General features: G+C 39.7%; 1 protein-coding gene across 3 annotated transcripts in view; it reads left to right on the top strand.

Moving 5' to 3' along the window:
- The first annotated feature begins 1,146 nt into the window (after positions 1-1,146).
- The window catches only part of snx19b (sorting nexin 19b), a 27,345-nt gene continuing 14,896 nt past the window's right edge, over positions 1,147-13,595 (top strand). For all 3 annotated transcript variants that reach the window (XM_089013280.1, XM_089013281.1, XM_089013279.1), the window contains exons 1-11: positions 1,147-1,280; positions 2,054-2,293; positions 3,352-3,546; positions 4,976-6,148; positions 6,758-6,956; positions 8,437-8,537; positions 8,650-8,769; positions 9,519-9,640; positions 10,248-10,341; positions 10,423-10,582; positions 11,692-11,833. In XM_089013280.1, the coding sequence (XP_088869406.1) occupies positions 2,090-2,293; positions 3,352-3,546; positions 4,976-6,148; positions 6,758-6,956; positions 8,437-8,537; positions 8,650-8,769; positions 9,519-9,640; positions 10,248-10,341; positions 10,423-10,582; positions 11,692-11,833 (2,510 nt within the window). In that variant the 5' untranslated portion in view covers positions 1,147-1,280; positions 2,054-2,089. The remainder of the gene's footprint in view (positions 1,281-2,053; positions 2,294-3,351; positions 3,547-4,975; positions 6,149-6,757; positions 6,957-8,436; positions 8,538-8,649; positions 8,770-9,518; positions 9,641-10,247; positions 10,342-10,422; positions 10,583-11,691; positions 11,834-13,595) is intronic.

The following is a 13,595-nucleotide window of genomic DNA, read 5'->3' as shown; positions in this document are numbered from 1 at the left end:
TTAAACGTCACAAAAAGGGCGTGGAAACGGAAGTGGCCATTTGCGCATGCGCACATTTTTCTTTCTGAATTAGAAGCCTTTAATTGTCTTACAGTTGGGACATTTGCAAACTACAGCAGCAAGATCGAAAGGAGTGGGGCATCGAAAAAAAGTATTGCATGTACAAAATAATGCTTTCCGTAATATTTCTATCTTGTCATGGGAATTTGGGCTCTTTGTAGACAGCCGATTCTTTTGGCTCAGTTCACCAATAGACCCGGAACTTCCGGTTGCCAAATGGCTACTCAGTTTTTTGTTGTTGCACGAATTAATTTACGACCAAAAATAATGTAAAATCACAAGTAAAACAAACTATTGCATGTACAAACAAATGCTTTCCGTAATATTTCTATCTTGTCATGGAAATGTGGGCTCTTTTGACAGAGCCGATACTTTTTGCTCAGCTCACTAAAAAGAACCAGAACTTCCGGTTTCCAAATAGCTCCTCAGTTGTTTTTGTTGCATGAATTAATTTACAACCAAAAATAATATAAAATCGTAAGTAAAACGAATTACGAATGTAAAAACGATACTGTGTATCGTTTTTTTTTATTTAAATGGATGTATTTATAGTCTTCTGAACATATTCAAAATCGAGTACAACATTGAGTGCTGCAAACAAAATAATAAAGTACAGTACAAAAACGAAGACCCATCTCAGAACAAGGTTAGCAAAAATTTCCAATCTCTGATTTTATATGTTGAGAAACTTGTAACTATTTAGAGTAAAACAACATAAGCAAGGTTTGGTTCCTACACAACAAATTATAAATTAAAATTAGTAAACCAAAAACAAAAACGTAGCATCCAGGTAAAGATTTTAGCTCGTCTTTTGCAAAGATTGCCATGAAGAAATACCAAGTGCGTTCATTTCAGACAGCCGGCTCGTGGAGCCTATTCGTTCGCGAACGGCACTTCCCACAGTGGCTACTGGCTTGATCAGTGTCGTCTAAACAGTGTTAAAATATATGTCTGCGTCCTTGATAGGGGCCCTTTTTAATGTTACTAAGAGTGTTTTATTAGTTTCTCTGTCTTGCAATTATGGCGATGGTTCCATTGTGTTTCGGGTACTATACAATAAATACACCGTCGATTTGTTCTGGGGATTTTTGAGTGGGCGTTTCAGCACCAATGACGTCACTATACCGGAAGTAAACAGCTCACGAGATGTCGAGTTGATGATCAGCTCGAAACGCTTCGCATCTCTTAATTTATTTGAGCGATGCTAACCATGCGCTAAGGTGAGCTATTTTTTGTGTCCTTCTCAACCATTCAACAGAATTACTACGTTGCCATTATTTTATCTTTCGACCCGTCCCACAATATCGATTTTTTTTTACCCCCGTCAACGTCAAGTCTGAAAGAATACACTTGTACATAAACACTTGTATGTAAATATTGCATTTAGAAACATATGCCAATTAGATATACAATACTGTATAACGCATTTTAAACGCAAAGTGCAGTTTCAAAAGTCTGCCCCATTTTTATTTGCTTTGGCACACTACCACAACTGCTTCGACCACTTGTTTTTAAATATTAAAACGTTAAAAATGAGCAAAATACGTTTCCCGGTGGTGATATTTTGTTCATGTACCAAGGAGCGCCTGAATGGACATAAATGGATAATCGCCTTGAAAACAGTGTTGTTCAACCTACAACATATAATTTACCAAATAAGTCCCATTGAACTCAAAATTGTTGGAATCCATATTCATGGTCATGTTCGTTAATACTCCTTTTGGATGTATGAATAACGTGACAAAGAAGTTGCACTACGAGAAGTGACTATATCTTACTAATATTTGTTTTTAACAGTGTTATGATACGATTCTTCTAATACAACTTGAGCGACTGTGATGTTTTGTCTTTACTTTCATTAATTGTGCTTATTTATTGTATGCATGCTTCCACCCAAGTTAAAAAATCCTTACATGTTGATCTCCTAGCTATATTCTCTCTAGTCTAGTTTTGTAATAATGTGCCTAACTCATACTCTATTTTGTTTTCATAGTTTGATGCAGCTGTGACAAGCACCCCCTTCGGTGTCATGGCGGATGTGCTGGGACAACGATGGTTGTTGGGCCTTTGCATACTATTTGCTTGGCTTGTTCTTTTCCACCTGCTTGTTAATATCTGGCTGCTGTGCGTGTTCACCAGCCTGCTCGTCGTACTTGGGGGCTGGCTGGGGTCACAGGCTATTTTGGAATCCAACAGTGTGATTCACTTAGAGAGGTTTATCACCCTGGAACAGGTAAACAGTGAGTCCTTTCTTGAAGGGACACATTTTATCTGCATTCTTCATTACCCAAAATAAATACAGACAGCGGTATATTGGAACATTTTTGTTGTAACATATATAGTATTCTATCCAGTTGTACATGTATATATCTTTATATAGCATATATTTTATTAAATGTTTAGTTTTCAGCACAATCCTATACAGGTTACTTATACAAGCCTTAAACATACTTGTATAAACCTTCAAGGACAACCGATATCACTTTTTTGTTTCTTAACTGACATCAGAAAAACGTTTTATAGCATCTAAAATACCCAAAACACGCAAGCTGATATTTTTAGTCAAATGCAAAACACCAACAAAAACGACTTCAAAATGAAACTGGAAGTGGCCAGTTTCAGAAGCCCCCCCCCCCCCCCCCTTGTTCCTGCCTTGTTCTAGAATAAAAACAATGGCTTCAGATTGCGAGAAGATGCTTTCTTGTTACTCATCCAGTTATGAATATGATTCAAATAGTTCTGTAGAGGAAAGCATAAATGTTTGCAATCGATTAAAGAAGTCCTCCCGTATGAATTCGAGCTGGACTGGACTGAAATGTAGCGTCCCAGAAAATGCACAAGATGGCGCCCAAGCTTCGTTGGAAATAGGCTGATTTGTCTGCTGGCAATTTGTGTCAACTAGTATCAAATAGTAGTCTTGGTGCAACACACAACAATTCACCATGGCATTATTGATGTGTTTTCCTTCTAATTTCGCCATCAACACAAAGTTTTCAGACCAAAAAAAGTACCCAAAATGCATTGTGTTTCGCTTTCTCGGTCAGGGGTGTTCCTTCCGTGACGTCACGTCATGAATCGTCATTAACTCGAAAACAAGACTTCCTGAATATTCAGCGCGAGTCTTAAAACATAAAATATAGCTATATGCAGTGGAATCTTTGTAAAATCGCTGAGTAGAAGTCATGTGAAGTGATTTTACAAATTATGGACGACACAACTTGTCCTCGGTTGTCCTTTAAAGTCAAGCTTTTTATACTCTACCCCTAATTGCACTTCCCTGCACAATTTCAGATTCCTTCCACTATGGACGATGAACACGACTTGGACCAAGAAATCCACAATTCGGTGAAGAAGATTATCAGGGATTTTGTTTCTTCTTGGTACACGACTGTGTCCTCTGAGAGTGGCTTTGAAAAGGAGGTTCAAGAAGCCATGATTTGCATGGGCATGGAACTGAAGATGCGTGCAAAGCAACTTGACAGAAAGGTAACATTTCTAGTTGTTCAACACCTGAATTCAAAGTCAAGAATTCTGTGAAGGGAGATAATCCAGTGTTGAGTGTGTCGACCTCACAGTGAAGGACAAAAAAGAGTTAATTCCTAAATGATATGGGTCTGTAGTTATATGAGCTTGAAATGGGGGCAGCTGTCCAAAATACAGTGATAGCTCAGCTTACGAACACTTTAACTTTTCACCTGACAAACATTAAATTGGTGAGAATCTTGGCATCCGAACTAGTTTTCGGCGGACGAACCAAACCACGCAGCGCCACGGTGGCTGGCGGACTAGTTTCGTCACCACCTTTCTTTGAGTGCAGATGTGGTTTGTTATTGAGTGGAGTACTTTTGCTGTTACGGGACTGAAAAAAAAAAACCCACCGCAGGCTGGTGTTAAGCCGAAGAAGTGTGCGTTTGTGTCACTTAGCGTCCCAGTACCAGTATGCTATTGCTACGTGTGGCTAAGGGTGTTTCTGTGTTGTCTAAGCGACGGTCTCAGGCAATAGAAGAGGTTGAAAAACTTCTGTTGATTTGGATTCACGAAAAGCAGCTAGCAGGGGACTTTGCGAGTGAGGGTATCATTGCCGAGAAAGCAAGGCAACTTCACTCGGATATCATCAAGAGGCAACTACATCAACGAACATCACAAAGGTCAATAAAACCACTTTATTATACTGTACAGTTTATTTCTTTCAATACAATACAATATCACATTTATTAGACACAAAATATACCATGTTTTGTGTAGTTTTAAGGCTTATTTATTAGAAAAAATATGTTTTACGGGGACCTGGGAACGGATTATTTTCATTTGTAATGGTTTCTTATGGGAAATAAATGTTTGGCAGACGAACTTTTCGCCTTGGGAACCGATTAAGTTCGTAAGCTGAGGTATCACTGTGACTATAAAGTGTCCTTGAGAGTTTTGAAAGGCGCTTATAAATGAAATGTAGTATTATTATTATTATTATTCAGAATCAGAAAACCTTTATTCATCCCACAATGGGGAAATTATTATTATTATTATTATTATTATTATTATTATTATTATTTATTATTATGACAATGCAATACATACATATTGGTTTCTATAGCGCTTTCACAACAGCTGAAGCTGGATCAAAGTGCTAACATTGACAAAAGGGAAATACTGCCCCGTTATAATAAATATAATATATATAAATATAAAAAAAAAAAAAACATTGCCAGAGGCCACGGCCCGTGCTTTATCGGCACCAAAGCATGAAGAAACAAAAACCCGAACAAATTCGTGAATGGCGCTCAGTGTCATATTTTCAATTCGCAAATAAATTCGTGAATGTCAGCGACTGAGATCAAGAGGTCACACCCATAACTGATAAATGGTTTTAAAAATGTCCGCAAATCTCCATTTATTGGCTTTCTTTTAATGGCTGCAGAGGCTAACCCAAAGGATCTTGGAAATGTGTGGCTGCCATCTGCAGGATTATCTTCGAGCCAAGGAGCTGGTTGCCCAGCAGCAGGTTTCTCCAACGCCGACAAATAACAGTGATCGGGAAAAGTTGTGGCAGGCATATTCCAGGGTTAGCTCTCCTCACTGTGTTATGAGCAGCGAGTCAATGGAAATTAATTACACAAGAGCTCTGGTGGATTTATTACTGCATGTTTTGGTTCCCCCGCCTCACTTGGAAACAAGTACCGGACGATACGTCGTCGGTGAACTCATCACCTGCAATGTCCTGCTCCCCCTTTTTGCAAAGTTATCCGACCCCGATTGGTTAAATCGTTTCCTGATTGACATATTGGGCAATTCAAATACGTCAACGGGGACGACTGGAGACCAGGTAGCCGATTTGTCAGTCCAACTTCCAGTGGCGACATGGCAAGAAACCACTGACTCCCACCACCAAAGTCACGCAGATATCCCTTCTCGGGACGTTCTATCAGATAAGGCAATTTTAGGAGACATGGTATTGCCGGAAGTCTCTATGGATGACGGAGAAGATTGGCAGGAGGTGGTTTGTCAGCCGAATTTGGTTCAAGAAGATGAAAATCAGACTGTGAGTGGAATCAACTCCAATCCCTTTTATCAAGAAACCGATTCTGATTTGGACTCTCCGTTAGCTGATGACAAACTGAATTCCGTTGATTCCTTGGTTCTGGTCGGTCAAGAGGACGGTTTGGATGACCAACAGAAAGAAGATCCAATCCAAAGTCGTCATGATCCAGATTTGGAGGATCTTTGCTCCAATCAATTTGATGTCTTCCGACCGACAGTCTCCGTGAATTCGGAGACGTCCGAGCAGCCAAATGGTGCCTTACTGGAAAGACTAACAAGGGAAAGTCTTCAGAACTTGGACAACCAAAGTAGTTTCTCTTTAGCAAACCAAGCCAGGGAGCTTCCTCTGGTGGTGGAACCGGTCGGGAACAGCAATGAAGTGAGCATCGTCAGCCCATCGCAGGGTTCTTCTCCATTGCCCTCGTTCAGTTTTGAACCTCTAAGCAGTCCCGATGGTCCGATCATGATCCAAAACCTACGCATCACCGGCACCATCACAGCCAAGGAACACCGGGGAACCGGCTCGCACCCGTACACTCTTTACACTATCAAGGTAGGAACTGGACTTATTTTGATGATTTTTTTTGTCATAATCTATTCATTAACTTTAAATGCTTGAATGTTCTATTTGTCATTTTTTTTCTCCAATTTGCTCACTTTTTTTGCTCTCTCCTACATGTTCTCTCTGTGTCTCTGTCTCTCCCTCTCTCTCTGTCTCTGTCTCTCTCTACCTTCTGAATGTATGTATGGTGACTTGCAAAAGTATTAGCCCCCCCCACCCACTTCAACGTTTTGACCCTTTACCACGTTTAGGTTCAAATAATGACATGTAATTGTTTTTTTTTTTTTGTGTGAATAATCAACTCCAGGTGGAACACGTTCGTGAAGTGGAAAGGAATTTATTAGCTATCTTGAACTTTTTTTACAGCTAGAAAAAAATGAAAAACAAAAAATACCAAATGTACTGAAATACATATATTCTAAAACGTTGCCTGAAAAGACTCTCAGAATCAATACAAAGTCATGTTAGCTGAATTCCAAATGATAGCAAATAAGACTTTGAGCCCCACAACACACAATCAAAAAACATGTCTTCCTCACCTTATTTGTGATTCTAAGTTACTTGAACAACTTGATGACCAGCTTTCCGTTTGTCTTTCAGTATGAGACGGCAATGGGTTGTGAGAACGCGGGTCGAAGCCAACCATGCTCGGAGGACGGGGACGCGCCGCACCCTGCTTTTGAAAGTCCATCTTCCATTCAGCCGGTGGCCTACCACATGGTCAACAGACGATACAGTGAATTTCTCAATTTACAAGCGCGTGTGGAAGAGAAAACGGAATTAAAGAAGCTCATCAAAGGTTGGTTAGGAAGCATAAAAAAAAAAACGGCTATTGTTAACTCATTCACTCCCATTTCCAAATTCTGGAATTGAAAAAGCATGACGCCGTGCCCGAATGTGTTCGGATTTTGTTTGATCATGTTTGGGTGCCAAGCACTGGCCATGGCCTCAGGCAGTGTTTTTTTTCCTTTTCCACAAGGAGGCGCCATTTACCTTTTGTCCATGTTATCGCTTTGTTACAGCTTCCGCTGTTGTTAAAGCGCTATATAAACCAATATGGATGTTTTGTAAAGTGATACCTCGGTTTACCAACCCCTTGGCTTACGAACTTTTCGGTTTACGAACGTTAAATTTATGAAAATTTTACCTTGGCATATGACATTTTTTCGTACACGGAGCTGCCTCAATGACTGATGTGTCGTTCGCGAATGAACCCGTTCTTCTAACAACAAAATGGCAGCTGGCTGTTTTTGTCCTATTTTCCCCGCTCCCAGTCTTCGGTTAAAGCCACGTGATTGGTCAAGAACGCAGCAGTGAGGAGGGGTGGTTCAAACATTAAAGAGACAGGCAGACGGCAGTGAGAGAGTTTCAACTTTGACAGTTCAAAGGCAGAGTGTAGACTGCAAGGTTAAAATATCCCATCAATCATTCGAAGAAGGTTACGTTCCTCATCAAGTGTTTAATGCTGATGAAAGTGGCCACTCCATTCCATCAAGCCATCAACAACCATCACAAAGGTTAATAAAATGACTTTATTATACCGCACAGTTTATTTCTTTAATGATAATACCATAGCACATTTATTATACATAAAATAAGGTATATTTTGTGTAGTTTTAAGGCTTAGAAAATTAGAAATTTGTTTTATGGGGACCTGGGAACGGATTATTCTCATTTTAATGGTTTTCTCTGGGAAATACATTTTTGGGATACACACTTTTCACTTTACACACTCTGTCTTACATACTCTGTCTGGGAACCAATTAAGTTCGTAAGCCAAGGTATCACTGTATTGTATTTTGTGTAGCCACCCCCATTTCAAGCTCAGATAACTCCAGAACCATATACAGTAAAGTCTCGTTATATCGATATCGGATATATCAATAGTCCCGGTTATATCGATACTATTTCTATGCACGCACGGAGAAAATTACATGCAAACGGGGTCGGATATATCGATAGTCCCGGTTATATCGATATTTTTTCGGACTCCCTTGAATATCGATATAACGAGACTTTACTGTAATATGGGATTTTTTTTTCCAATGAAAGAAGAGAGTCTAAGGCTTCTTATGCTGACGTGAATGTCTATGTAGTCCTAAAACTCAATATTCAGTGGGTCCTGCAATTTGAGTGACAATGACAAAAACCCTGGCACTGGCGTGGATGCACATTTTTTTGCTGTCTGGTGTGACAGTCAATGCGTTAAAAATGTTTATGTACGATATGGCAATGGTGACGGCATCTATAAATCACTTGTAAATGGTCTTATTTTGAAGGTGTCAAAGGTCCAAAGAAAATATTCCCAGATATGCCCTTTGGAAACATGGACAGTGACAAGATCGAAGCCAGGAAAGGAATGCTGGAGACATTTCTAAAGGTGTGTTAAATTAAAATATAAACGTTTTTAAGACCCGATGTCATGACGACGGATTATGTCGTAATTCAAACCTGTTTTTAACACCCCCCCCCACCCAACAACCCCTCTTTAGCATCTTTGTGCGATTCCTGAAATTGCCAACAGTGAACAGATGCAGGAGTTTCTGGCTCTTAATACCGATGCCCGGATTGCCTTTGTCAAGAAACCTTTTATTGTTTCACGCATTGATAAGGTTTGTTGGTGGTCTTTTTTCATTGCAGTGACCATAGCCAAAGATTTGATATGCACATAATAATAATAATAATAATAATAATAATAATACATTTCATTTATAAGCGCCTTTCAAAACTCTCAAGGACACTTTACAGTCACAGGATATTTTTCCTGAGGGTGAGCAGCGGCAGCCACACGCGCCAGCGTTCACTCAACTCAGAAGTAGCATCATATTGAATTATATAGACTCTGCATACATGTATTATTATTATTATTATTATTATTATTATTATTATTATTATTATTATTATTATTATTATTATTATTATTATTATTATTACCTTTATTATTAGTAGTATTACCTGTATTATTATTATTATTCATTCCATTTGCCTTTTGTAGCGCTGCCCCCATTTCAAGCTCAGATAACTCCAGACTCATATCATTTAGGAATTAACTCATTTTTTTCTGATGAAAGAAGAGATTCTGAGGTTTCTTACGCTACATTGAATGTTTATGTAGTCCTAAAAGTCAATATATTATTTTGTGGGCCCTGGAATTTGAGTGATAACGACACAAACCCTGGCACTGGAGACATGAAGACATATTTGCACATTGTCTTGCAGTGAATGAGTTAATGTGCCTGATTTTTCCTTTTTGACATTGAAATCATATTCAGTCAAGTGAATTTTGTCATCAATGGAATCTCAAAGAGCTGGATGAAAGAATGCACATCTGCACATTATTAAGATGGTGCACTTTGCGCAGATTGTGGTGAATGCAATCGTGGACACTCTGAAGACAGCCTTTCCTCGTTCCGAGCCTCAAAGCCCAACCGATGAAAACGAGAGCGAGATGGACGGTGGCAAGCTTGATTCGGACAAAAAGAGGTGGGATATGATTCATAATAATAATAATAATAATGCATTACTTTTTAAGCCCCTTTCCAAAATTACAAGGAAAAACATAAATCACGCCATGGTGAATTGTTGTGTGTTGCACCAAGACTACTATTTGATTGGCACAAATTCACAGCAGACAAATCAGCCCATTTCCAACGGAGCTTGGGCGCCATCTTGTGCATTTTCCGGGATGCTACATTGGAGTCCTGACAGCTCGAATTGATACGGGAGGACTTGTTGATGTATGCTTTCCTCTTCAGAACTATTTGAATCATATTCATAACTGGATGTGTAACAAGAAAGCATCTTCTCCCAATCTGAAGCCATTGTTTTGATTCTCCAGCAATGCAAGACGTCTTGGCGTGACGTCACGAACTGGGGGCGGGACTTTCTGAAAATGCCCAATTCGCAGCTCAATGTTTTGCAGTCATTTTTATTGGTGTTTTGCATTTGACTAAAAATATCATACTGCGTGTTTTGGGTATTTTAGATGCTATAAAACGTTTTTCTGATGTCAGTTAGGAAACAAAAAAAAAATGGTGTCGGTTGTCCTTTAAACCTGACGATTAAAGATTTTCTTTCCTTCTTCTTTCAGGTCACGCCTGAAATTCTCCAGCAAAAGCATCTCTTTTATGAATGGATCAGATGTAAGACCAACTGTCTTGTTTAGCTCCGACCAAAGTCATCCGGTAAGTTATTCAAGCATCGGTTGTTTCAAAATCTATTTGGTAACGTTTTTTTTTTTGTCTTTCTTGGTCGTACGCTCACAGATGTTTCATGGAATGTCTTTGGAAGACCTGCAAAATTTTATCGATAAAGAAGAGAATCTATCCCTCGTATCGCTGCCAAAATGCGGCAACGATATGATTGTGAAACAAGATGGAGATCGCCAGCATGACTCTGCCATCGGAAAGCAAAAATTAGGACATGGTACGGTGTTTTTTTCTTGTTGTTGTCATAAAGACTTCAGATATATTGATCCATGGAAAAGGTGCAGTCTTGCCATGTGTGCACATGAGGGCAGTGTTATGAAATAAATCAAGTGGAGAAACCGTGGCTCATTTTTGCTGCGTGATCATACACTCTCTTACTGAAGAGTATCTACCCTATTTTCCAGTGTATAAGGTGCACTCAAAAACCTTCATTTTCTTCAAAAGATGACCCTGGGCCTTATACGCTGGTGTGGTGCGCCTTATATGTGAAGTCATATTGAGCCGCAACAGCAGCCACCGACTCCATTGTCACCTGTAACTCCAGCCTATGGAAAAAGTTGGAAAATCCTCCATTCATTGGGGGTGCGCCTGATAGTCCGGTGCGCCTTATACAGTAGCTGGAAAAAGGTTGAAAATCAAACATTCATTGGGTGTGCGCTTTATAGTCCGGTGCGCCTTATATATGGAAAAAGTTGGAAAATCCTCCATTCATTGGGGGTGCGCCTGATAGTCTGGTGCGCCTTATACAGTAGCTGGAAAAAGGTTGAAAATCAAACATTCATTGGGTGTGCGCTTTATAGTCCAGTGCGCTTTATATATGGAAAAAAATGAAAATCCAACATTCATTGGGGGTGCGCCTTATAGTCCGGTGTGCCTTATATATGGACAAAGTTTTGAAATCCAACATTCATAGGGGGTGCACCTTATACTATGTTATGCCTTATATATGGAAAACGTTTACAAATATACCATTCATTGGGGGTGTGCTTCATACGCCGGTGCGCCTTATATATGGAAAAAAAAATGAAAATACACCATTCATTGGGGGTGCGCCTTATCGTCCGGTGTGCCTTATATGTGGAAAAAGTTTGAAAGTCAAACATACGTTGGGAGTGCGCTTTATAGTCCGGTGCGCCTTATACACTGGGAAATATGGTACATACATTTTAATAGCATGCTCAATGTATGTTGCAGTATATTCATGTCTGGCTGTAATAATAGAAATAACACCAGACATCATCATCATCATCATCAATTTCAAACAATGGTGGAAATCATATTTTCTTGTTTTCATTTCCTTACGGTGACGTTTTGATTTGTCCGCAGGCGGCGCAGGTGCAGCTGAGATGGCGTTGGCGGATGTGACTTTGAACATCATGTGTTTGCTCCTGAGAGAGCAGTGGAGCTGGCTTTGCACGGAGAACATTCAAAGGACCATCAGGCTGCTCTTTGGGACCCTTATTAACAGGTGATGTGAACACCGCCATGTTCAGGTCCCGTCATAGAGACACTTACCGTATTTTGCGCTGTATAAGGAACACACAAAAGTCTCTATTTATAGATTATACAGTGATACCTTGGCTTACGAACTTAATTGGACTTCCCAGACAGTGTGTAAGGTGAAACGTGTGTCTTCCAAAAATTCATTTCCCAGAGGAAACCATTAAAATGAGAATAATCCGCTCCCAAGTACCCATAAAACATCATTTTCTACTAAATAAGCCTTAAAGGACAACCAACCGACACTACTTTTTTGTTTCCGAACTGACATCAGAAAAACATTTTATAGCATCAAGTGTACAGATGGCTTGTGCGGGTTATTTGTGGAGCCTGATTGATGGGATATTTTAACCTTGCAGTCTACACTGTGCCTTTGAATTTTCAAAGTTAAAACAAGTCTAAATTTCACTGTTTTCTAGAACGGGCTCGTTCGCGAATGACACATCACTCATCGTGGCAGCTCCGTGTGTATCCCAAAAAATAGTTTGTATGCCAAGGTAAAATTTTCATATATGTAACGTTCGTGAACCGAAAAGGTAAACCGTCACTGTATTTTAAATAGCAAACGCCTTTGCAAAATGAAGCAACAATATTTTTGCACCGACACCCGAGGGAGCATCGGGTCACACGACTCGACTTTTGAAGGCCAGAAGTGGACTGCAATGACGGCATATTAGTTTACGGGCAGCTATTTGACATGGCTGTCAGAAGCAAATGTTTGGATAGTTTATGATGGGACGACTTCTTCGGGGTCACCGGTGTTGGAATGCAGTTGGTAGCCGTGTCATTTTTCATTGTTTTCATTTTATTGGACAACAAATCCATCCAATATTCCGACCACTTTATCATGACGGGGGTCACGGGCGTGATGGAGCCATCCCAGCTGTGGTGAGGTACAACCTGAACTGGTTGTCGGCCAATGGCAGGGCCATATGTGGACAAACGAAGACTCACACCTAGGAACAATTTGTAGCGTTCAATCAATAATAATAATAATACATTTCATTTCTAAGCGCCTTTCAAAAATCTCAAGGTCACTTTACAGTCACAGGATAAGTTTTTCTGCGGGTGAGCAGCAACAGCCACACGCGCCAGCGTTCACTCAACCCGGAAGTAACTCAAATGGATAGAAAGCTAGCCAGCTGTCTAGCCAGCTGGCTTTCTATTTACTGTCTATTAGCTAGCCAACTAGCTTTCTATTTATTTGAGTAGATAATAGATATCTAATAATAGCCAACTAGCTAGGCAGATAGCTAATAGATAGCTAGTTAGCTAGCTGCTGATGTCACCTATTATTTGACTGTGGATTTTTACATCCAGGTGAAAATGACTCACAACATAATCAACGTCAGCTATCAATAATAGATTGCTAATAGCTAGCTAGTTAGCCAGCCAGAAAGTTAGATAGCTGCTGATGTCACCTATTATTTGACTGTTTTGTGTGGATTTTTACATCCAGGTAAAAATGACCCACAACATAATCAACGTCAGCTATCAATAATAGATAGCTAATAGCTAGCTAGCCAGATAGCTAAAAGCTAGCCAGCTAGATAGCTGCAGATGTCACCTATTATTTGACTGTTTTGTGTGGATCTTTACATTCAGGTAAAAATGACCCACAACATAATCTATCTAAAAAGGTCAGCTATCAATAATAGATAGCTAATAGCTAGCTTTTGCAGTGTTTCGGTCTAAACATATGACGTGTGTATTAATGAACCCTTCTTTGG

This window comes from Hippocampus bargibanti, linkage group LG14 (genome assembly GCF_051943395.1).
Source record: "Hippocampus bargibanti isolate YZ-2025 linkage group LG14, ASM5194339v1, whole genome shotgun sequence".
NCBI classification, from domain to species: Eukaryota; Metazoa; Chordata; class Actinopteri; order Syngnathiformes; family Syngnathidae; genus Hippocampus; species Hippocampus bargibanti.
Note: the sequence above shows the minus strand (reverse complement) of the source record. Positions and strands in the feature narration are given on the sequence as shown.